Raw genomic sequence first — 24,104 nt, forward strand, 5'->3', positions numbered from 1 at the left:
ATTGTACAAATCAACAGAGCCTAGAGCATGGAAGGCATGAAGCAACATCTGACGTGTTTCAAGAAGAAATCTCTCTTTATCTCTTCTTCAGGGGTGGACGCTTCCTGGTTCAGGATTTTTTCAGTAATGTGAGGATAACACACATAATACTACAAATAATAATCATAATACATATACTTAAAGTTAATAATCTGATATTGTTAAAGGCAGCTCACACTGACCTGATTCAAGGTCTCCACAAAATTACAGAAGGTCGCCAGGAATAAAAATACATATATATGAGTGAAATGCTGCTACCATGGGGTGCCGCCATGTAGAGTATCCCCTAAATCCAAGACATCTGCAACCACTGGGGTCATTGCACCTTTGGTGTCCCCACCCTCTCTGTTGGTGACCCCAGTGGTTGCAGATGTCTTGGTATTGGAGGATACTCTCACTAGCGGCATTCCATGGTGACAGCATTTCATTCATATATATTTATTTTTATTCCTGGTGACCTTGAATCAGGTCAGTGTGAGCTGCCCTTAACAATATTGGATTATTGACTTTAAATATATGTATTATGATTATTCTATGTGTGTTATTCTCACATTACAGAAAAATCCTGTACCAGAAAGTGTGCACCCTTGAAGCAGTGATATTTAGTTTTGAAACGTCTGGAAGAAAACATTTTTGATTTCCAAATACTGAAATGTTTCTTCACAGTAAGATCTGTGAAAATGTGGAATAGACTCCCTCAAGAGTTGGTTCTGGCCAGCTCAGTGGATTGCTTTAAAAAAGGCCTGGATTTTTTCTTAGATACACAGAATATAACTGGATACTAACATTTATAGGTAAAGTTGATCCAGGGAATATCCGATTGCCTCTCAGGGGATCAGGAAGGAACTTTTTCCCCTGCAGGAGCAAATTGGATCATGCTTTGCTGGGGTTTTTTTTGCCTTCCTCTGGATCAACTGTGGGTGTAGGATTATAACTTTTTTTTTTTTTAATAGTTGAACTGGATGGACTTTTGTCTTTTTTCAGCCAGACTATGTGACTATTAATTGGGCAATTATGTGGCAAATGAGAAACACGCCAGGTGTTGCCTTCCATGCTCTAGGTTCTGTTGATTTGTACAATATGAATATGTATCCTCCTCCATTTGGTCCCTTCTTCAAAGATATGTATTGTCAGTTTTATATAATGTTTTTATATGATTTGTAATAAACCAATATGTTTACTATATACTACAAGGCTCTCTCTGGACATTTTTCTGCACTATAGTACTGATACTTAGAGGGTATCATCTTGTTTATATGTAGCATTTGGAATGATTGCAGCCTCAGATTTCCCTGTTCAATAAAACACTTCCTATTGCAGGGTGACAACTGCACACTCACTGCATTGTATCTAAGGAAGATCAGCATTGTCACCCTGGGCTTCTCTCTATATTTGTACTACAAACACCTTCCGCATCTCTTCATCCCCAATACAAAAATAGGTGTTGCTTTGTAGTTCACAGAAGATAGCTGAGAAATTGTTTGATATTTAAGCGAAGTACACAGGAAGGTTCAAAGATACTGAATTTCTGACAGGGTCAACATGCAGAAAATGTACATACCCTGAGAGAAGAAAACTAATGCAGTCAACACATTTTAAGACTGGCCATTTGCAATATATTTATTTTCAGTTCTTAGGATTAGATATGCTTTAAGAAGAACTTACCCAGGTAGATATAAGACAGCTACTATTCCTTAATTGTTTTGTAGCTGTCAATATAGAGTCTGTCATCCTTATCACTGGTTTATTACTCAGTGGGGTAGATCTACTAAAGGCAAAGAGATTGTTCACGTTGTAAGGGAAAATGCACTTTGCAAGAGAATTTTTCCCAGAGCTCAGTTAATGTTGTGGAATTTCAAATTGCGAAGAATACCCCTTATATGCCTGGAAAAGGCATATAAAAAAAAATACAAAACCTGCATTTTGCTTGCACATGTTGGATGAGAAAAGTTAGCAGAGTTTCACTTCATTCAGTAAGCACTGTGGAAAATTCCCTTAAAAAGTGTAACTTGGCTTGCAAAGTAAATGGTCTATTTTCCTTTGGTAAATCAACCCTAATGAGTCACTGATCATGGAACTGATTATGATCTGGGTCAATGAATCTATACATGTTAGAATGGTGTAAGAATGAAGGTGGCAGCTAAGGGGTTGTAGACTGTTTCCACAGTCACAGTAAAAAAAAAAAACTATTCTGCTGCATTCTCACCTCATCCTGTTCAAGGAGTCTCTAAGCTATGAACATGCAGCTACTTTGCCAAAATTATCCATTACTGTTGGAAGAATAATACTGGGTTTTTAGATAGATGGGCAAGCAGTTGCCCCTACATTTCTTAAAATCCAAAATGTGAACATTTAAATGATGTGTACCTTTAATTATCACAGCATACAAAACGTTATAAAGAGTAAAGGGAAATCTTACCGTCCACAGGTCCCATGGCAATGTCTGAAAAGAAAGGAGAAACAGTATAATAAAATCAAGACTAACATGTTACACATGCATATGTTAGAAATGTATTACAATAGAATCAATACAATAACAGTGACATAGTTGCACAGTAACACTAAACAAATTTGGCCAAGTTTTAATTCAAAAAAAGAATATGCACTACATGTATACTGTTTATACCTTCACCGGCCACTTTATTAGGTACATCTGTTAAATTGCTTGGTAACACAAAATGCTAATCAACCAATCGCATAGCAGCAACACACTGCATTTAGGCATCTAGACGTTGTGAAGATGACTTGCTGAATTTCAAACCGAGCATATTTTAACAAACAATTCTTTAAAATAATTTCAGAAATATGAACCATCAAAATTGGTAATGTATTTAATAAGAAAGAAATTATAGAGGGTATTAGTACTAGGAACTCCACTGGAGCTGTTGGTGGGCAGGAAGAGTAAAGCTACAAGATCAGCACTAGAACCCAAGCTATAACTTATGTGTTCAAAGATGATTGCTGATCCCAGGCACCTACTGCACCCCCATATACTTCCAGTTTACATATCATTTCAAATGCACTGCAGTACAATGTCCTGTCACTGCTGTCTGATTACTTACTATAGAGAACATTCTTTGCATGGCGGCATTAAGGCATGAATGTTTTTTTTTCTATATATGGCACAGAATGTAGTATAAAGATTTATTTTGAATCTTACAAATAATTCAACAGCAAAACCTAATTATGATTTAACAAATGTATGCACATTCTGTAATCTGAGTTTAAGACCCCAACATCAAGCAATTGAACAGATGTACCTAATAAAGTAGCCGGTGAGTGTATATACAGTATACATGTACTATATATTCTTTTTTTTAAATTAAAACTGAGCCACTGCATTAACAGTTAATTATACTTCTATGTTTGGCAGGGGAGAAAATACTATTACAGAACTGACCGTTCTATATTTATGCTACTTAACAAATTGTCACTTTTTTTTTGTCTTTTTTTCAATATTTTTTTTAACCTCTCTAGCGGTCTGATTATGTCCATATTTCTGTGCTCAAAGCTGTACATTTTGTTGCATGGAAATATGTATTTTTTTTATTGTAGGCCTGTAATTTTAAGAAATAACTCACTGAAATCTGTCCGAGCAAGAATCTAGTAAACATCCTGGGTATGATAAAATGTGCAATACGAAATCATAAATTAAAATATAATACATAATCATAAAAAATAATAATAATTTTTTTTTTCTTCTCATTGAATGAAGAGCTGTTTGTGAGCACTATTTTATAAGCGTTTCTTAAGTATAATGCAATCTTCTTATAATGTTGTATAGTTTTTGCAGTTTTTGTAATTTTTGCATAGTTATAATTAGGACATGCCCTAGAACATAATAAATGGTTTCCTAGTGCCCTCTTTTGATTGTTAGTACAATAAACATACCTCTCTATAATGTAATTGTAGACATTTAATGCCATCTTGTGGCCCTTTTGGGTTTTAAATATGATGTAAGACTTAATAGGTGAAATATTATGTTTTTATTATATTATTATTATGTAAAACTTTGTGTTATTATATTACAATATATAATACACTTTATGTTAAATTGTGTTGAATTTGTATACTGATCACTATTTAACCCTCCAAGTAATTATATTCGTTTTTTTTTATAAATATGTTTTCCTCTATAATTTCCTGCTGCTTCCTTTTTTTTCTTCCTCAGTCATGCAGATTCAACTCAATTCTATGCCTTGTATCATGCATCTAAGAGTCACTCCACCACATATAAGCATGGTGAGAGATTGTGTTCCACTTTAAGAAACTGAACTTCAACCTGGATAGCAAGCTTAGAGAACCTGGTGGGTGTTGTAAATGTTCCTACCACTCAAACAGTTTCACTGATCTTTTGCTACATTGTACATTTATATATATTTTCATGCTTATGGTTATGAGGATCATATTATATTATGACTGTGGAAAAACAAAAAAAAAAGAGAAGATCTTGGAGGAGTATCATGGTGGTCTGTCCATCATCCTCGTATATACTAGTTCTAGCTCTATTTAGTCTGTTGTTCATGCAAGAATGTCTACAGCTTGTCAGGTACCTGAGGTCACACACACACCTACTCTTTTCTTGTAACTTTGCAATGTGTCTGCCCAGGCCAATGCTCATATTTCAGTGCTGTCACACTTTGAATGACAATTACTCAGTTATGCAACATTGACCCAAATTAATTTTTTAAATAATTTTTTAAAACAGATACATATTTCTTTTGGTGGTTTTTAATCACCACTGGGTTTTCTTGTTTTTTTGCTACATAAGCGAAAAATACAAAAAATTTAGTAAAAAAACAAAAACATGTTCATAAATCTTCATAAATGTAGGCCAAAATGTATTCCTCTACATTTCTATGGTAGTAATAACCCAAATCAATGTATATTATTTAGTATATGTGAAAGTTAAATATTCTACGAACTTTGGCATATACTGTATAATTGAAAATTGATCAATCCTGATGTACTGATGGCTTATCTTATTTCACGCAGTCCAAAGTATTTAGTAAGAGGCATGGTGACTTTTTTGAAACTGTAATTTTTTCTCACACTTTTAGGAAATTGAAGAAATTAAATATTTTTTTTTTTTTTACATACTGTCACCAGAGCAGTATAGTGTCATCATATGACTGATGTGGCAGTGATCAGGGATACTGACCTGTGACCTTATGTAAAAAAAAATATTTATATCAATATATTTATATATAAATTATAATGTTTATATAAATTTTTTTCAACATTTTTTTGTTTTGTTTACTTTTTTTTTTAACAATTGTTTTATATACCGAGGCCAGAGCAGAGCAGTGTTACCATAATGACACTGAGCTACTCTAGGAAAGTGATCAGGATTTTTTTTCTTTTTTAACAGTATAATTGCTCATAACAGTGATGATCAAAGTTATAGGCAATCATTTTTATGAATGGCATCCATTCATTCAAAGTGTGTTCTATTGTGAGAGCTTTGATTGGTCACAGCTCTGGTACAGATATGTTGTGATTGGCCCTGTTTGTACCATGTGATCACTGTGACCAATCACAGAGATCATCACAATAATGCACAATGAATAGCTATGAATGAAAGCGATTCATTATGTACAACTGTCGTGTGATCACTGGGATTGTTCGCAGTGATCACATGGTACTGGGGTCGGCCTGGTATCTGACATCTGATCTGACATCTGCTGTGTCCAGTGGACACAAGAGGTGTGCTACTGAGAAGTCAAATGACTTCCCCCTAGGATGGGAAAGCTCCCACTCTCCCATCATTCTGCTATAGCCCGAGTAGGAAGCAGTTAAAGCATACTTTTTACATAATTCATCATTATGCTATAACAATAAATTATTGTGTTTTATCTAGAAGCCTTGATAATGCTGGAGGAATTGCCATTTGCATTTTCTGGGCATCCTAACATGATCAAATCTGTCAAGGTAATGGAAAGTGTTCATATCGAGTAAGGTCCAGCTGTCTAAACTGAAGTATTCCAATCTGACATTTTATCCAACAAAACCATAAAAATGAAAATCCACTGAACTAAAAAAAACGATGTCCATACAATAATACTTGTTCTCACCCCACCAAAAAAAGTCACTTTGCAGGGCGCAATGTTTACACATATAACGTCTTCTGTGCACCTGCAGTGTTGCAGCATGATATGGTTGTGTCCTGCTGTAGCTGCAAGTGGTAATTACTGATTTCCCCATGTGTACAATAGCAATTATCATCTTACATTTTGAAATTTGTCATTGACAAATGAACACTGGAGCCTGAGATTTTCAATTGTGCAGCAAAACATTGGAATGAAACTTGTAGCTTGGCAAGTGCTACTTAAAAATGTGAAGAATGGAGCAATAGTACATACCTGGGAAATGGGTGAATGGGACTGTGTTATTCCAGCTGATGCAACCTCTGGTTTGAAAGGATCGAAGTCCAGGTCTAGTAATGATTCTACTTTCTTTTCTTCTGTTGCTTCGATCTATTAAAAAAATCAAAGATTTCCTTTGTGAACAGCTTCATAATAATTATTGGAAGACAAAAATCAATAACAATGTTTTCTTGTCAGAATTCAATGTAATGACATAAAATAGGTCTGACTGTATAGATTGAGCAGGGCACATCTGCAGTAGTAGTGTCTATAATGAAATGAAGAGTCTTCACAACAGAAAATGGATAAATGAAATCATACATTTAAAATAGTAAAACTCCATCTTATACATACAAGAGTATATCATATTAATAAAAATAGAGTGTTATATATCAGTGGTCTCCAAACTGTGGCCCTTTGCTTGCCTTTATCCAGGCCTTGGGGAACTATTCTTCACCCTGATATGAGGCACTATTCCTCTCACTGACACCAACAATGAAGCATCATTCCTTCCACTGACATCAACAGTGAGGCATAATTCCTCCCACTGAATCCAACGATGTAGCACTATTCCTTCAACTAACACAAATTATGAGAGACCATTCCATTCACTCTTTCACTGAAACCACCGAGGAGGCACTATTCTTCCTATTAATACCAATGATGGGGCACTATTTCTCCTCCTACTAACCACAGGCGCTATGTAATTGTTTTACTTCCACTTACCCCCAAGCCTAAAGCACTGATGCTGGGGCATTTCCTACTCCAACTAGCCACAGTCTGGCCCCCTAAAATCTAAAGGACAGTAAACTGGCCCTTCGTTTGGAAAGTTTGGAGACCCTTGTTAAACGTCAGAAGATTATTTTATGGCACAAATAATTCAAACTAAAAGTGTGAATATTTGAATGCAGTCACAAGCAGATTAATAAAGTACACACAACAAACATAAACAAGAAAAAAATAGACAGATAAAAAACAGCAACTCAGCATTTTGCCACATAAATGCTGACAAGCTGCATGCAAGTAAATGGCAGCTCTGCAGTAAAAGGATTTTTTTCAGGTCTTATAAGACTCAATGGGGGAATGTCACTCAGGATGTAGAATAGGTGCAGTGTACAACATTTAGAGACAGAATGGACACATAAATCATACTGTATTTGATATTCTTTGAAAAGGAAAAGCAAGACCTCTTAATATTATTTCATGAGTGACTTATACACGTGTGCACAAATAAATATACATTACTAACCTGTGATGGGGTTGTCACATTGATCTCAGGGACAAAATTATCTTCAAAGAAGCTAATAATGTTTTCTTGCTGCAGTTCTTTTGATGGCGTGAGCTTCGGTAATGGAGGAACAGGAGGGCCTTTTCTCAGCTGCCAATAAAAAACTCATTATTTCATTTGTGAGACTTATGGTACTAATTTACCTTCCAAATAGTGTATAATCTATTTACTGTATTTTCTACCAACAAAGGACAGCTTCAAAACATTCCCCTTGGAAAATATTCCTGCAAGATGTTACATCTGACAGTTTTCTGAACCAAAATCAGATAGGGAAGCTTCTGCAGCATAAAGTACATGTTATTATTTTATCTCTATATATTAATAGCCACACTTCAGAGATCTAGTGTCAATCTCAGTGACTAAATACACCTAAGATCTAGGATTTTTATTTAAATGGCGAAATGGTGACACATTTGGATGCTTATAAAGCATGTTTAACTGTGAAAGTAGTAAGGCTATCTATAGCTTTGCAAAATAGTGAATAGTAATATTTTTTACAATAATACAGCAAAGCATGAAAATGGGTGCTAAGGCATATACTGTAGTAGTTAGCATACCGGTATCACATATCCTAAATCATTTCAGTGCAAAAGATATATACTATCATAGTTCACTGATACAACCCATATTGGATACTGCATACATGTAAAACATAAACTAATACTTAAAATGTATATATAAATATAATCAGCATCATGTATCAAGAAATTTACTAAAAGTGTGTGTATAACCATTTTTTTATTGGTTGGATAGAGCAGGGAAGAGTTTGTTCCCTTGTCAAGTCTTCATTGCTGTCTGTGTCCTCCAAAGCAGTCTTTCCTCTGGCGAGTTCTCACCAGCGATATGGTCACTATTTTGTTGAAAGTGTGACAGTGACCTCAGTAAGGAGCCCCGGAAGGCAGTAAAAGGCACACACCAGTTCTAATCCTTCTCTACTGTGTCTAAAACAGTTTTTGGCTTGACATACACTCTAAGTAAGTTTCTTTTTTTTCCCCAAGGATTAGTCTTAGTGCAGTCAGTGTGTCCCCAAGCAAGCAGTAAAATAAATGATATTTTTGCTTTGCATTTATCTTCTAGTTTTAATTGCATCTAAGAAGCACAGGGAAATGTAAACAATTGCAGACACTTAAATTAAAGAAAAAAAAGAAGCGCTATAGTTCTAGCCAGCTGCAAGTGAAAAATAATTAGCATTCATCTACTGGAATATAACTCACCAAATCTAACTCTGAAATCTTTGTTAGAGAAAAAGGCAAGGTTATTAATATCACTAAGGAATCCAGTAATGGTTCGAAAACTTCTAATTTGTAGTAAACTACCCAATTAAGTGCAGTAACGTTTATATTTTTACATTTACAAATTTCAATGTATGCATTGATCATGCATGCATTCCATTGAGATTGCATTCCATTTAGATACATGTAAGACTCTACGTATATAGACACCTGTTCACTTTGTAGTATCATTGGGAAAGGTAATAGGGTAAATGTAAATATTACCTAAATCAGTGTAGATCAATGGGGTTGAATTATCTAAACGCAAATAGACCGTTCATCTTGCAAATGAAGTTTTACTTTTCAAGGGAAGTTTCCCCAGTGCTTAGTAAATTATGTGAAGCTCAGCTAATGCCCATCATCTAACCATGTGCAAGCACAAACACTTTCTTTGCATGTGATTGGGTATTCTTTGCAAAGTTAAATTTCAGCACATTCACTAAGCTTTAGGGAAAATCCACTTGCAAAGTAAAACTTCCCTTGCAAAGTGAACAGCCTATTTGCCTTTAGCAGACCAACCCAAATGTCTTGGATCAAATTCAAACAGTGATTAGAGGAGAATCATGTATCATATAATCATCATGCATGTTCTTTTTACCTCAGTTGGATATTAAGGATGTCTTTGTATATATTTAAACAATAGGACTGTATGCTAAGACAAGGGTTGTCTTTGAAAAGGGAAGACTCATTTTAAATTTAGAATTGATTACTGGATAAATCCACTAAAGAGGGAATTAAATATAGTTGGAATAATGAAAAAGTGCATATAAAAACAAATTTCTATTAGAATTATCAATGATTCTGGTAATTAGGTTCAGCGTTGATGGTTGCTTACAGCACAGAGCTCCTGAACCAAGGAATGATGCCGTACTCCATGGCTTCCCTCACATCAACAAACCCTGCAATCCTCAAAATACCCCACCCTGTAAGGGTACTTTCCCATTGGCCTCTGAATCTCAGTGGGACCCCATCAGTTGTCTGTTGGAGCCAAAAATATGTCAGTGAGGTCATTTTCTCTAGCGGAGAACCCTGCAGGCAAACTGATTCAAAGGATGTAAGTTTCCGAAACATGTCCCTTCTTTTATCAGAAGTAGAAAGGTAGTGGTTGATTTGCATATACATCCAAGGTGTAATAGGAAAAGGTGCAGGTTACTCAGCAATTTGTTATAAAGCAACATTTTTTTGGGTAGTTATCCAATGTATGGCTAATAAAGGTGAAGAATCTGCATCTGCTAGGAAAGATTTCACCCATATACCTGGAGGGAAATCGGGATTATTATATAAAGGTGTTATTGGGCCAGGGGATGTAGATATGTGAAATAATTGAGACATCTTGTGAAAGGCTTTTGTTGTTTGCATACTTACCTCTTCTGTGCCTAGATCCTCTGCACCAAGCACCATCTTTACTGTATCAAGCGACACCAGAAACAAAGTCCTGACACTGAAATCTACTGCTTCAAGAAATGCAAACTCTCTTTTTCAAAGAACTAAATGGGTTTGATTTACTAAAGAGGCAAAAATATTCACTGATTACATAAAAACATGGTCTATTTCTTTAGCAAATTGACTCCAAGAATAAACTGCATAAAATTCAGTGTGTAGCTCAGATCCTTTGAATACCTAAAATAAAGTATGTCTATACAAGAGAAGCATATCTTGCTTTAACCATGCAAAAAATCACAGCATGCAGGAGAATCAAATGGACAACCATCCAGATAGTTCAGTTTGTACAGTGTATAATTAAATATCTCCTTATTCCTCCCATTGCTTTTTTATTTTGTGCTGGCTTACTTGAAACCTGTAATAAATCAATACCTTTATGTGCATAATTGTATTTGACTGCATAAATGAATTTAAAAAAAAAATTTACATATTGCTGTGTATTTTGTATTTTCTGTCAATTAAAGATTTGTTATCTAGCATTCAGTTAGCTCTTCCATATGCTGAAGTATAGCATCTGACAGCAGTCAAAAATGATTAATGAGCTTCCTCACATATAATAGAATTCTACACATCAATGATCACTACCTATTTCTCATGCAGATAGAACCTATAAATTAATATATATTGGACACCAGTTAAAGCAGAACTGAACTCTCTTGATCAATATCAAATATATTTAATCCTTATGCTTCTAGCATTAGTAAATTGATAGGAAGATATATTATATTTACTTGTTTTAATTTTTTTTACATTTCTTCAGCTGCTTCTTGATTTCTTGCCTAGGCCAAAATGAAGTCATGCATTCCATGAGTCTTGATGGGCATGTTTTATTTTTCATCTACAGGAGGGACTTTCTAACCTAGGCCCACCCTCTTGCCTGCAAGCCTGAGCTAAGGGCAGATAGATTCCATTAAGTTAATGCTACATGAATCACCTGCCCTTACTCAAGACATGGAAGGATGCATGAGTTTGCTTTGAATACTAAAAATGAATTGAATAGCGTTTTCAAATTGTGGTGCTCAGATACAGTTAAGTTCCCCTCTAACGCACCTGTGATGGAGATTTAGGCCTTGCAGGCGCAGGAGATGACACAGGTGCTAATGTATGGTTTGGGCTTGCTAATGGACTGGGGATCTGTGTAACTTCTTCAGGTGGTGATGGAGTCTTTGCAATGCGAAGGGGTCCAGAATCACTAAAACATAAAAAGTAGGTAAAAAGTAGCATTGGTCAGAGGTGTATCAGCTTAGTTATGGTACCATATTCAAAAGAAACAAAAAACAATTGTGATAGGTCAGTGCACAATTTCTGATCTTAATGTTTTACATTCATCATACTGAAAAGCTGTAGTGTTGCAAACAGATATTAAACAACATCATCTAGATTTGCACTTACAATTCATACTTTGCATTACACGGCTGTTCTATTCACTACTTAAGTTTTATAATCTTATCTCAGCAGCAATAATAAATTCTATTAGCAGGCAGGTTGTAGTAGCATAAAAAAAGGGCAGCAAAACCTGGAGGCTAGCAACTATTTTTTCTCAAATTACTAAGGGTCCTCTGTCGAATTTACAACATACTAGGAACTACATTTATTTCCCCAAGGTAAAATAACACTCTGACACTAAGTCTCAGCTACTACCGAGCACCACACTAGACTACATGTTTTAAATTGCATGATTGAGAATTTGTTATTCAATCATACATTAAAAGCACAGCTAAACAATGCTTTTACGCAGGTATGGCAATCCACTCACCATCGTTTTCTGTTGCAACATTAAAGAAACAAAATTATTTTGTGTTAACCAGCAATTCCAGGCAAGAAGTGAAACCAATCAGTGAATTGCTAATGCTATCCAGTAAACTCTGCATCAAAGCAATTTACTTGAAAGTGACACTATCACAAGGCTGTTACTGCCCTCCTGAAGGAAATGCTATTTGCCTGGCTATGCCTGACTAATCAGACCCAGCACAAATATGCTTTAAACAGATGTTTAAAAAGTTTCAGAATTCCCTCGATCTGGGTAAGCAACTCAGAAAGCACTGAAGCCAGAGCTTGACAGCCTGGGAACTAGCATTCTTCAAAGGAGAGTTTAGCAATGTCAACCTCCATGATTCTTACATGGTTTATGTTAGTTTCCAGGTTATTACTGTACTTTGAGATACTTTGGTTCTGAACAAGCCCCAAAACAATGGCAGAAATAGTCCAAAATATTCCATCTTGTTATATTTCAGCCTGCTTGAAGTTGTTTTGTCAGATGTTGACTGTTTGTCATCCATGTTCATCTGTTTATATTTTTGCAATAATCATAATCCATGTAATGATTTGATAAAGGTATTATAAATATTATGTCAGAATCTAAACCAATGAAATCAACTTTGGGTAGAATGCAATGTCCTTAAATAGGATTGTAACTACAATGGGGAACCTAAATACATAAGCAAAGATTTCTACATTTTACAAAATGTCTGAGTTTTACGTGCTGAGGGAGGGGTCCAGAAACTCCAGCAAAAGAATCTTACTGTTGGAGCCATAGAAATACATGCAATATTAAATATTAAAATCAATTGTGTGAATGTTTTTTAAAGTAATTGTTTGTGAATCATTTATGAATTTAATTTTGTTCTTAACACATTAACCAGACTGCAATTTGAATTCTAATTCGGGACTTAAGCAGGCCATAGATGGAGTGAATTTCTCTCCTGCAACCAAGTGGAATCCCTCCCACCAAGCCATTGTGTTCACCTGGCGATGGGAGTGGGGGGGAACTGTTCCCGCCAGGAGAACAGAAAAATGCATGCAAAATCTGGCAGGCTGGTTGTACCCAAGTTGATCGATCAATCAACGTGGATACATTCAGCTTGCCCATACACGGTTTTAATCTTGGCCTATTCCTGCTGAACCGGCTGAGATTCAAACTATGTCTATGTCCAGCCTTAAATTGGATGTACAGTATAATGAATCATTTTCATACAACTTAGTATTTCAATTTAAACTGTAATCAACATTTTTAAAAAGTACCTACCTCGGTGCTCCTTGAATAGTAAACGCTTTATCAGCATGCTGCTCTCCTAATTTGCTCATAACTTCAAACAGTTTGTGACACAGCTATCAACAAAGAGAGAAAATACACCTTCAAATAACCGTACACTGAGAATGAGCTGTCATTTTGCTGAAAATTGAAAATTGTATTTTCCCTCATTTTTAAGTTTTAGGACATTTAGAGATGGGGTGAATCTCCCTAATGGGGACACAGACAAAATAAAAAAAATTAAACATTCTAACCCTTGCCCACTCCCCATCATAAATGACTTCAAATATCACTTTAATTTGTTTCCTATTTAGAATGTGGCTTGTAATTTACTACAATATGAATACAATGAACTAATGATCATTTTTATGCATATAGTGCACCCTTAGAGGTACAGTATTGTATACTCTATGACCACTGCATGAATTTTCTTACCCAAAAAAATGGTATAGTATTGTTTCCCTGTTTATATGATTATTTTGATTAAGAAAAAAAAGCAAAAACATTGGAGATTACGCTTTGGTATTGCTGTTTGATGACGCAGTCAATGAGAAGACAAATGCAGTCTTGACCACTCCCTCGGGGTCTTTTTTTTATACCCCTAGAGCAAAATGTGTAGTTTGAGCAATTCTGTTGATTTAAGACTGAAGTCTTTTCATTTTTCATTCGGTGTGTTTGTTTTTATTTTCTTGCCCTAGTATGATCATAATTCACTCCAAATGAAGTGTAGCCACTATTTGTTCTAGGAAGCTCAGCTGAGTAAAACAGTAAAAATAATGCAGCGTTTATTTTTCTTATACATGCACTATTTAAATATGGCATAGCTGGGAGGCTTGAACTAAGTTAAGCAATAAATATGCAGCATTTCTGCTCACTATAATGCATGTGTTTGAATAAGGAACAGATTTTAAAGCAATGCCAAAATGCCAGCTCCTCAATAAATAAGCAAGTAACACAGGCAGCTATTTCAAAATGGAGCAAATCGTTCTCCAGGGAGAAATATTTTTCTCAATATTTTCATAAACCTTCAGAATGTACAGGAGTAGGAGATGTTAAATTTGGCAGTTTGCAAATAAATCCGAACAATCCTGCAATGACTTTCATGCTTGTAGACAGAGTTACAAGGCAAAAGAAATTCTACTGTTTCCAAGCTAAACACTATAACTCTAGAGAGAGTAATTTGCGATAAAGATAAATAGTCACAAATGATAAATATTATAATAAATAAAACTGCAAAAAAATATTGTTTAGAAACAGTCCTGTTTTTCTAAGGTGCGAATAAATACATCAGTTATTGAGCCGAAGAATTGGCAATTTTAGTGTATTTTTTAACCTCTACTGTATACTAATACTATGTGCTGGAACATGCCATACAAAAATGCAATCTTGTTTTTTTTCTGTGCAAAACAGAGCAGTATGTGGTTGTGAACTGCAACCACAGAACATAAGGTAAATTGCCTTATTCTTACATTGGGGCTTTGTATGGCAAGGATGCTAGTGTGAACAAGTCCTTGATGTGCTGCAACAAGATAAGTCCAAGTACTGAATAGCCGGTACAGTCATATGAGATCATACTGGTGCATGTAGTTTCCACATGACTGCTTTCTTTGTTATCCCCATAATATGCACATTTAGAATCAGGGCTTGCCATTTAAATCAGTCAGCTTTGACCCTGGCTGGTTTAGGCTGTTTGCAGCCTAGAAAGGTCAGACATCCTAATCTTTGTATGCAACACGATAAGGTTGGAAAAAAAGAACACATGACTATCAAGTTGAAGAAAATATCCATCTTGTATCCTCAGCTCCCTAAACCCAAAGCCGATCCAAAGGAGGGCAAAAACATTCTCATAAAGAATTTAAGAAATGAAGACTGGTACCTACTAGAGTGTCACAATTATTTAAATTTATTTTAAAACGGGAATGGTTCGATTTTGCATAAGATACCAAAATATCAAACTCAAAAAGGCACTACCACAAATTCTCTTTTTTATTTTCAAATGTTGCGTTTATGATACTGTGCACAAAATTCCCCTCTAGAGGAACTTATATAGAAAAATGAAAACGCAAATGTCTAAAAGATTGATCCATCACCATTTTAAAATAAAAAAAAGTGGCGTTCGGGTAGGAGAGTCCTTTTGCATACCAGGGCACAGTAAAGAATACAATCAAAGTGCTAAAAGGTAAAGGCTAAGTTCACCTTTGGAACATTTTACATGTTCTACCTGTATTTATGGTAGAACATGCAACATGTTCCAGTTCCTGCCTCCTCTCCCCCTTACCCCCTCTCCCTATGACAGCAGGCAGGGGATCTTCTCCCTGCACCCACTGTCACAGTTTGAAAACAAAGAGACCGCGTAGGGCTCTGCCCACATGGCTGTATCATTCATCCACATAGTTCTGTGAATGAATGAATGAACTACAACTACCATCAGCCACCGCACTGGTGTGCACTCTTGTTCATTGATTCTTCCTGCAATTCAGTAACTGCCTGCCTGTACAAAGTACGAGCATACAGTGTACTGAAAATCTGCAGGAGACTGGCATTGCACCCACAATCTGCTGCTAGTAGGTACAATACTTTACAGGTTCCAGTGTAAAAAAAATAATACATGCACATTTTTTTTATGTGCAAAAAGATGTACATTTATTTTATTCTATTTAATATACACTGTATATATAAAGTGAACTTATCCTTTAATTTCATTACTGAATGAGAGAGGGAAATCTGGGAATACAAACCTCAAAATGTTCAATCCATGACAATGAGTTTTACATTGGGGATATAAGTTATGGCCTTATGTAAAATAACTGCTTTGTACTAACACTTCATGGTCAGGCTTTTCTCATTGTAATCTTGTCAATTTGTAGTTTAACTTATTTACATGCCATCGTTTATTATGCAATTTACATTTTATCTGTATAACATGCTTTGGTTATCTGCTGTCTGTTTAGTGTTTCAAAACCTTGGCGTTTTTTATAATTTTGTTTGGCCGATAAAAATGTATAGCTTTGAGCAATTTCTATTGCCTTTCGGGCTGTGTACATACAATTCAAAGAAATAAAATCTTTTTATCTTTTCAAAAAGTAAAAAACAAGTAATATATGTTTACTTTATTTTCCAGCATAAAAACTCTACACAGGTCCTCTCAACATATTGGTGTTTTTATTTCTCATGTTTTCTAAAACCAATGAAACAAAATCACAAGCTACTACAACAGATCAAATTATTACACAAGTTGTAGTTATTATGACAAGGATTTACATTTTAAACAGATGTATTTAATCTTAGGATATTTCAACAAAATATTACTCACCCCTGTGATTTCCTTGTGAAACTTTGCCTCCAGTCCTGATATGTTTTTAAACGTGTTCACATAGAAACCAATTCGCCTGGTTATCAACAGGAATAAAATAGAGAAAAAAAAAAAGTTTACAGTATATTTTGTGAGACTGTCATATTATATATAATATTGATCACATTTCTCATAATGTGTATATATACCCCGTATAATGTGTAGTATACCCCATAATTCATACCATCTTATCTGAGCATGCAGTCTGCCTGGCTACCTTGCCATCTTGGTCACATGTCATACCAGGCCACATGCTCTCAAAATGGGGGGATACCTTGCCAGGGGAACCGTCTTGAGAAAGCACTTTGTCCCCATGTTGATAAAAACAATCCTCTTCCTGACAGTCCTGGCCTAGTATTTGTGGGGGTCTGAAAGTCAGGAGCTTATTGGAATCTGGAAGCCCCATTTAGCAATATGAGACACCCAAATACCGTCTCTCTCTGTAAATAGGTACATAGCGGGGGACTGTGCGATGCATTCATGCATGTTATGTTGCACATTAACACATGTTGCTTTAGGGTAGTTATTCATTTAAATTGGTTGCCTAATGTACCAGAACATACAAAGAAAAGTGCATTCACAACTACTCAGTATGCTACAACGTATAGCAGTGTGTTACTGTATGTGGCAGTGCATTTGGACTGCCATACAGAATCAGTGCACTGCAGTGCCCTAATGCACATACACAGTAGTGTAAATCCAGCAGTCACCTGATTTCAGTAAACAGAAATAAGATTGAATGCATAATGGGCATACTGATAAAACATTCACCTACACATTAGATGGTGGGCATTTTTATAGTACATTCATAAGGTGATTATTCACTGACATTTGCTGAAATATTTGTAAGAAACAGTTGTCATATTTAAAATATGGCAAATATGTGTCAAGCAAATGTGGTAGCTGGTGAAGGTTGCCAAATTAAGTATACAGTCATCAGGCTGGAGCTATCCATTATGCTGACACATGTTTTAACATTGTTTCTGAGCTTCCTGCCCCCCTAGGGCTACACCAGCCAAGGTACCAGACATTTAGGGCTGGTATACCCAGGCCAGGACAGTTAAAGTATAGACCATTGTCATAATGATTATTAGCTCTCCAACCTTTCAGAATCATGGATGCTTCTAAAAGGGTCCTCAAAAACGAGTACACTTCCAATGCACTGGCTCTAATACTCATAGACCAAAGCTCTACGGTATACTCAGTTCCCAGGTAAGGGTGGAAGCAAGAAGAGACATATGTGCCACCACCCTGACTCCCTCCCCCACAAAAGGCAAGAAGGTTGCCACCCCCTTCCCTTGAATTGATGTTATGGGTTCTATGCACCCCTAGCCAGATCACTGTGAGAAGAATGTGTGTGAAGAAGTTTGTACATTTAAAGCTTTACATATTTAATATAACAAATATTTAGACGTGTTTGATTTACACTGTGGTTTACAGTGGTTGACAAAACAGGTAGGAAAAGTTAAATTTTTGGCTAAAATGGCTTTACATGCAGCATAACACTTTTAGGGCACAAGGAGCACTGTGGGTATGCTGTTCATTTAATTCTGGTATTTTTTCAAATACAGGGAGCATGAAGGTTGCCTACAAGCTTGTCTTTGCTTAAACACCTCTTGGCAATAGTGACGCTGAACAGACCAAAACATATCAGCATTGAATGCCAGTGCTTTGGGAGGGGCCCTCTTTTTTTGAACTCCACAATGTGGGACATTGTATTTTTTAAAGTGTAAAAAGTAAAATTATTTAATAATAAAGAAATGAACCATATAAGAATACAGGTTCAACACTCTTAATGAGCAATTATGGCATTTTCAACGTAAGATGCAATAATTCACTATCTCAGCATAAGTCCTGAGAAGGTGCAGGATTTTTCCTAATATAAATATCGCATTGTAGGTCGAACCTTACAGTAATCACTTTTTCCACTGAAAAACATATATAGTAATTTTTTTTTTACAGCAAATATGTTGGCAAAAGCACTTTACAAATACAATGAATGCTACTATGTTAATATATTAAAGTGGAGCTCCACCCAAAAGGGGAAGTTCCGCTTTAAGGACTGCTGCCCCGCTCCCTATTAGGGATTGGCACCTTTGGGGAGCGTGGAGGAGCGGGTACCCAAATTTGACAGGTACCCGCTCCCACTTCCGGTCGGATCGCCTAGGCGATCTGAAGTGGAAGGTGTCCTCCCTATAGTCTTTTGGGACACATGACAGATCCCAGAAGACTACAGGACCATTCATGAAGTGCAGCACTACTCGCGCATGCACAGTGGGTACCCAGCTGTGAAGCTGCAAGCTGAAGATGCTGGCCTCCTGAAATACAGGACAGCCGGTGAAACGGGGTGCAGGGGACACAGCACGGGACCGAGGGACAGGTAAGTGGCTGTTTTTTAAAAGTCAGGAGCTACAGTTTTTGTAGCTACTGACTTTTATTTTTTGATAGGTCAAGTGGAACTCCGCTTTAACTTATGAATCAGCAAATCCTTAAATATGCTCCATTGTCAATTCATTTTTCAATCCTTTTAACTGTGCTACTGTGTTGTGGTACCAGCATATTGAATAATGCCTCACTGTCTGCTGGCATAGGCAAGTCAACGTTGTCAGTATCACACCCTTCACTCATTAACTTCTATGAACAGCCAACAAAAAATCACTTGTAATTTAGGAATATTGCTTGAACATTGAGCCTCCATTCATATTAAGTAGTGTAATCACATATCATGATATTGCTAGATATATTGCCCTGTCCAAGTAGGTTTATTCCAGTAATGTTGCCCAGTACCTGGACCATAGTGAAGGAAGTTCCTCTTGTAAGTCTGTATTAAAATCTTCAAATACCTTTTGTGCCTTTTGAAATTCCTCTTCTGCCTAAAATAAATATGAAAATTGAATTACATTCAGACAAAAATCCAAATAAACTTTTTAATTGTATATGGTATGTACTTGACAGATTATACTGTAAGCTGCACATTTATAATATCAGAACACCCACCAACACTCCATCTTGCCATGGCCACATAGAAAGGAAACCCCATTTTGCTTTGGTTTGCAGAAACTAAGAGACTGACAACACAACATGACAAAACAGTTAACACTATAGGTGTACTTAAAGAATATCTCTAGAAAATAGAATTTTTTTTTTTTAAGATTTAGATAGGGAGGAAGGGATTAGACCTTATGTCAGGTATTATTGCTGCCTGTGTACCCATTTGTGAGATTCACCCTATTTGTACTAATGATCATTGCCACGGGGATAATAAAAAATTGAGAAACATTATTTGAAAAAGAAAAAGAACACAGAAAAAGAGGCAAGGCAACATCTTCCAAGGCCTACTCCTCCCTTGAGGACTACTGTCTAAAAGGGGAATTCCCACCTCCTTTGGGAGATTTAATCTAATGTCTTGTTGCATCTCTGGGGCAGGCGGTAAACAGAAATTTTCCCAATAGTATAAAGAGAAAAAGTACCCAGAAGTACCCAGAAAGGAGTTTTAACCCTTTCCTACTCTAACCAGAACTATAATAAACATTTAAGGCTATACAGTACATACACTTGTTAAAATGTTAAAAATGAATTAGCTCAGCATAATCCCCAAAGAAAAGCCCTGCATTAATGATGTTTTCACAGGAAAAACTTTAATCAGGAAACAAGCTTGAGCACATCATAGAGGTCTTAATTCCTTTCATATCTTCTACGATTAAGCCCATTAGGTGAAACATATCTGAGGGACTAAGGACCATGTGCCTTTTGGCTGAGTAAAGTTTTGCCTGTGAAGACATCATCAACGTGCAGCCTTTATTTTGGATTTTACTAAGCCAGCTGTGAAAGAGTGACAGATTCCAAGTCAGCTCCTAATTCCAGCATATGAGACGAGTGCTTGGATGTTAGAGTGGTGCAATTTTCCTTGAATCTGCAAACATTAAAATAAATAGTTAAAGGTTTAGTTTACCATTAAGCAAGCTGTCTGGATTTTTGCCCTCATGCCTAGCACAACAACTTTGTGTAGCACTACCCCCGTAGGAGTTGCTGAAAATTTGAGTTCCACTATAGTCCTGTACAGCCAGGCAACACGCATTTTCCACAGACTTGAATTCAGAGACGGCTTGGTCGGACCACTCTCCTGTTCTAGTTTCCATTTCTTCACTCCATGGCCCAACATCTTCCTATTCCTGGCGCCTCAATGAATCTCTCCTCAGCAATCCAGCCACCTGCCTTGATATAGAACAGGAGTCTCCAAACTTTCTATACAAAGGGCCAGTTTATTGTCCTTCAGACTTTAGGGGGGCCGGACTGTGGCCAGCAGGAGTGGATATTTTCCTGGCATCAGTGGGAGTAAACATCGTCATATTCAGTATTAGGGGGGAGTATTAGTGCCCAATCACTGGTATCGTTGGGAGGAATACTGTCCCATTATTGGTGTCCATGAGAGAAATGGCAACCTATTCTGTTGTTATCAGTTAGCAGAATAGTGTGTCTTATCAGTGTAAGGAATAGTGCCCCAAGGGCCAGATAAAGGCAAGCAAAGAGCCACATCCGGTCCTAGGGCCACAGTTTGTAGACCACTGATATAGAACTTCAATTGAAGGAATATTTTTCTGTAAATGATCCCACTCACAGTGCGTGTCACTCTGATTTAAATAGCCGCCAGATATAAGAAGTTCTAGGAATCAACTCTTAAACAAAAAGAAAGGGTCTTACATGACTTGCTTAAGGCTCATAAACAGGATCCCCGAATTGACTTATGCAGCTAGATGGAGGCAGCCCAGCTTGAACTAAATGTTTGTCTCACAACAAGGGCTGAAAAGAATCTACGATGGTCTAAAGCCAAATTGTACTCCTAAGCTGACAAGCCTGGCAAATTGCTGGTGTCTCGTATCCCTAAGATTAGGAACGTTTACGGCTCTGCAAAATCCAAAACTAGTGTTATGGATTTAGAATTTTCTAACTCCATAACACTTTTTTAGAACATGTCTAGACCACAGTACTTTGATGACTTCACAGCCAGTCTCCCCATTCTGGCCTTGATGATGAAACACAGGGAACTTATGGGACAGCCTATTACAGTTCCTGAAGTCCTGTTGGCCATCAAACAGGCCCCAGTGGGTAAGGCTTCTGGCCCTTATGGCTTTAGTGCACTATACTACAAAAAATGTGCACAGCTATTGGCCACTCCTTTGACAAACTACTCCAAAAGCCTCACAAAGACCCAAGTGATGTGGCTAATTATAGGCCTATTTCTTTAATCAATAATGGCTTGAAATTGTTTACCACAATTTCCCCCTCATTTAGTTGGGGTGGGGTCCTACCAGGCCTAAAGGGCTTGCTATGGCTTTTAGGGGGAACCTCACACAGGTTTCCTCCGATTTTTGGGAGGTAGGGTGTCCCTTAAAAGTCCTGCTAGGCCTAAAAGGCCTGGTATGGCTTCTAGCGAGAACCCCCATGCATGTACTGTAGGAACCCTCCTAAACCTTCCTACCAGACCTAAAGTGTCTGGTATGGATTAGGGGGGGGACCCCACGCTATTTTTTTAAAAATAAAAATGTAATTAAAAAAAAAAGTCAGTCCTGCTGCAGCAGGTTCTATACATTGTACAGATTTGCAACTTTGCCGGTAGTTTAACCTCCCTAGCGGTCTGATTATGTCAGTATTTCTGTGCTCAAAGCGGTACTTTTTTTGCATGAAAATATGTTGTTTTTTTATTGTAGGCCTGTAATTTTTAGGAATAACTCACTGAAATCTGTCCGAACAAGAGTCTAGTAAACATCCCGGGTATGATAAAATTTGAAATACGAAATCATAAATTATAATATAATAAATTAGCATAAAAAATAATACAATAATAATAAATTTAATTCAATAATGTAATCAAACCAAAAACACTGAAATTTGAAATAGAGCGCCAAGTTTGCACATCGCTGAGCTCAGTCGCAAAATCGTTTTCAGTGTCTGACAAATTTCCCCACGAATCATTATCACTCAATTCTGCAAGTGGCTCTAATTTACTATCGCTGTTCTCTAGCTGGTCTAAAACCGCTTTTGACCTAAAGGGACGCTTTTTGGACGCCATGGACGTTTCTCAGTTTCCAGGGAGAAAGAACATTAAAAATGCAGGGAGGGCGCAGGACAAAGCACTAGGGACAAAATGTATGTGAAATGGTTTGATACAGTAATGTTTTACTATGTGATTTTAGTGTATTGAGTGAATGTCACTTTTAAAATTTTTTAATTTCCCGCCGGTTCCATCCCCCGTATGTCCTGACGCTCGCAGGTAATGGAACCCAGAAGATGGATGCTGGCATCGGCCGGAGGAGATGGCCAGGGATGCTGCAGAGGGGACATTGCGGGGGCGAAGGACAAGGTAAGTGATCGAGGGAATCCCTGAGCAATGCTGCAGGGTAATCCCGAGTGTAGCTCGGGGTTACCGCTTTTGGTACTGAAAGTTAACCCAGAGCTACACTCGGAATTACCGCCAGGGAGGTTAAGGGGACCCCCCCAGGCATGATATTTAAAGGAAATTTGTGAGAAAGCAGAGATCCGACTGGGATAAAAAAAAAAGTGATCCAGTCTAAAGTGTCAGTTATGGGGTGCTGAGAAATATGTATAGTCTCGTACATTAGAATTAAGGGTATGTGATGTGTCATGGACTGAAAGGTCTTGAAGGAGAAGATTAATAAGTCTCAGGGGAAAGACCATTCTACTAGGGGTCTTGGGACTTCCTGGGCTATTAAACATCAGGCTCCAGTAGCTCAGGTTTGTAAATCTGCTACATTCATACATTTACTATGTTTTATCAAGTGGATGCTCATTCTGCTGAAGATGCTTCTTTCGGTTGGCATATCTTGCAGGCGGCTGTGTGAGGTTGTTACTTTGTTGGGGTTGGTGGTTGGTAGTTGGTTCCTGTGTGCCCTTCCCTCATGTCATTGCTTTAGGACATCTCTAAGCATTTGAAGATGTTCTGTATCCTGGGATGTATGAACAAAAAAGTTAGATTTTTGCTTATCTGTAAAATCCTTTTCTTTGAATAAATTACAGGACACAGTGAACTATTTCCTGCCTTTGCTTTTTTTGACAGTTCTCAATCACATAAAGGCATAACTCTATCATTATGAATTTGAAGAAGCTCTGTGTCCCATGGTGCACTCAAAGAAAAGGATTTTATAGGTAATCAAAAATCCAACTCCTTTGTTATTCACATTTTATCTAGTCTTATATATTAATATTTTTAGCATTATACTAAAATATGGCATGTGTAATTGTCCTTACTTGTATGGTTAATAGACAGTTATGTTTTTGAAAATCAGTTTAACTGGTG

At 36.8% G+C, this 24,104-nt stretch overlaps 1 protein-coding gene across 1 annotated transcript in view; it reads right to left on the reverse strand.

Moving 5' to 3' along the window:
- The window catches only part of LOC149472275 (amphiphysin-like), a 266,577-nt gene that overhangs the window by 23,405 nt on the left and 219,068 nt on the right, over positions 1 to 24,104 (reverse strand). Inside the window, exons 7-13 of the mRNA XM_089687084.1 lie at positions 19,577 to 19,662; positions 16,751 to 16,826; positions 13,432 to 13,514; positions 11,457 to 11,598; positions 7,654 to 7,782; positions 6,402 to 6,515; positions 2,459 to 2,482 (exon numbers count right to left, since the gene is read on the reverse strand). Coding sequence (XP_089543210.1) covers positions 2,459 to 2,482; positions 6,402 to 6,515; positions 7,654 to 7,782; positions 11,457 to 11,598; positions 13,432 to 13,514; positions 16,751 to 16,826; positions 19,577 to 19,662 — 654 coding nt within the window. The remainder of the gene's footprint in view (positions 1 to 2,458; positions 2,483 to 6,401; positions 6,516 to 7,653; positions 7,783 to 11,456; positions 11,599 to 13,431; positions 13,515 to 16,750; positions 16,827 to 19,576; positions 19,663 to 24,104) is intronic.

The sequence above is a fragment of the Staurois parvus genome, unplaced genomic scaffold (genome assembly GCF_062004578.1).
Source record: "Staurois parvus isolate SC_StPar_1 unplaced genomic scaffold, SC_StPar_1.0 ptg000020l, whole genome shotgun sequence".
In the NCBI taxonomy this organism is placed as follows: domain Eukaryota; kingdom Metazoa; phylum Chordata; class Amphibia; order Anura; family Ranidae; genus Staurois; species Staurois parvus.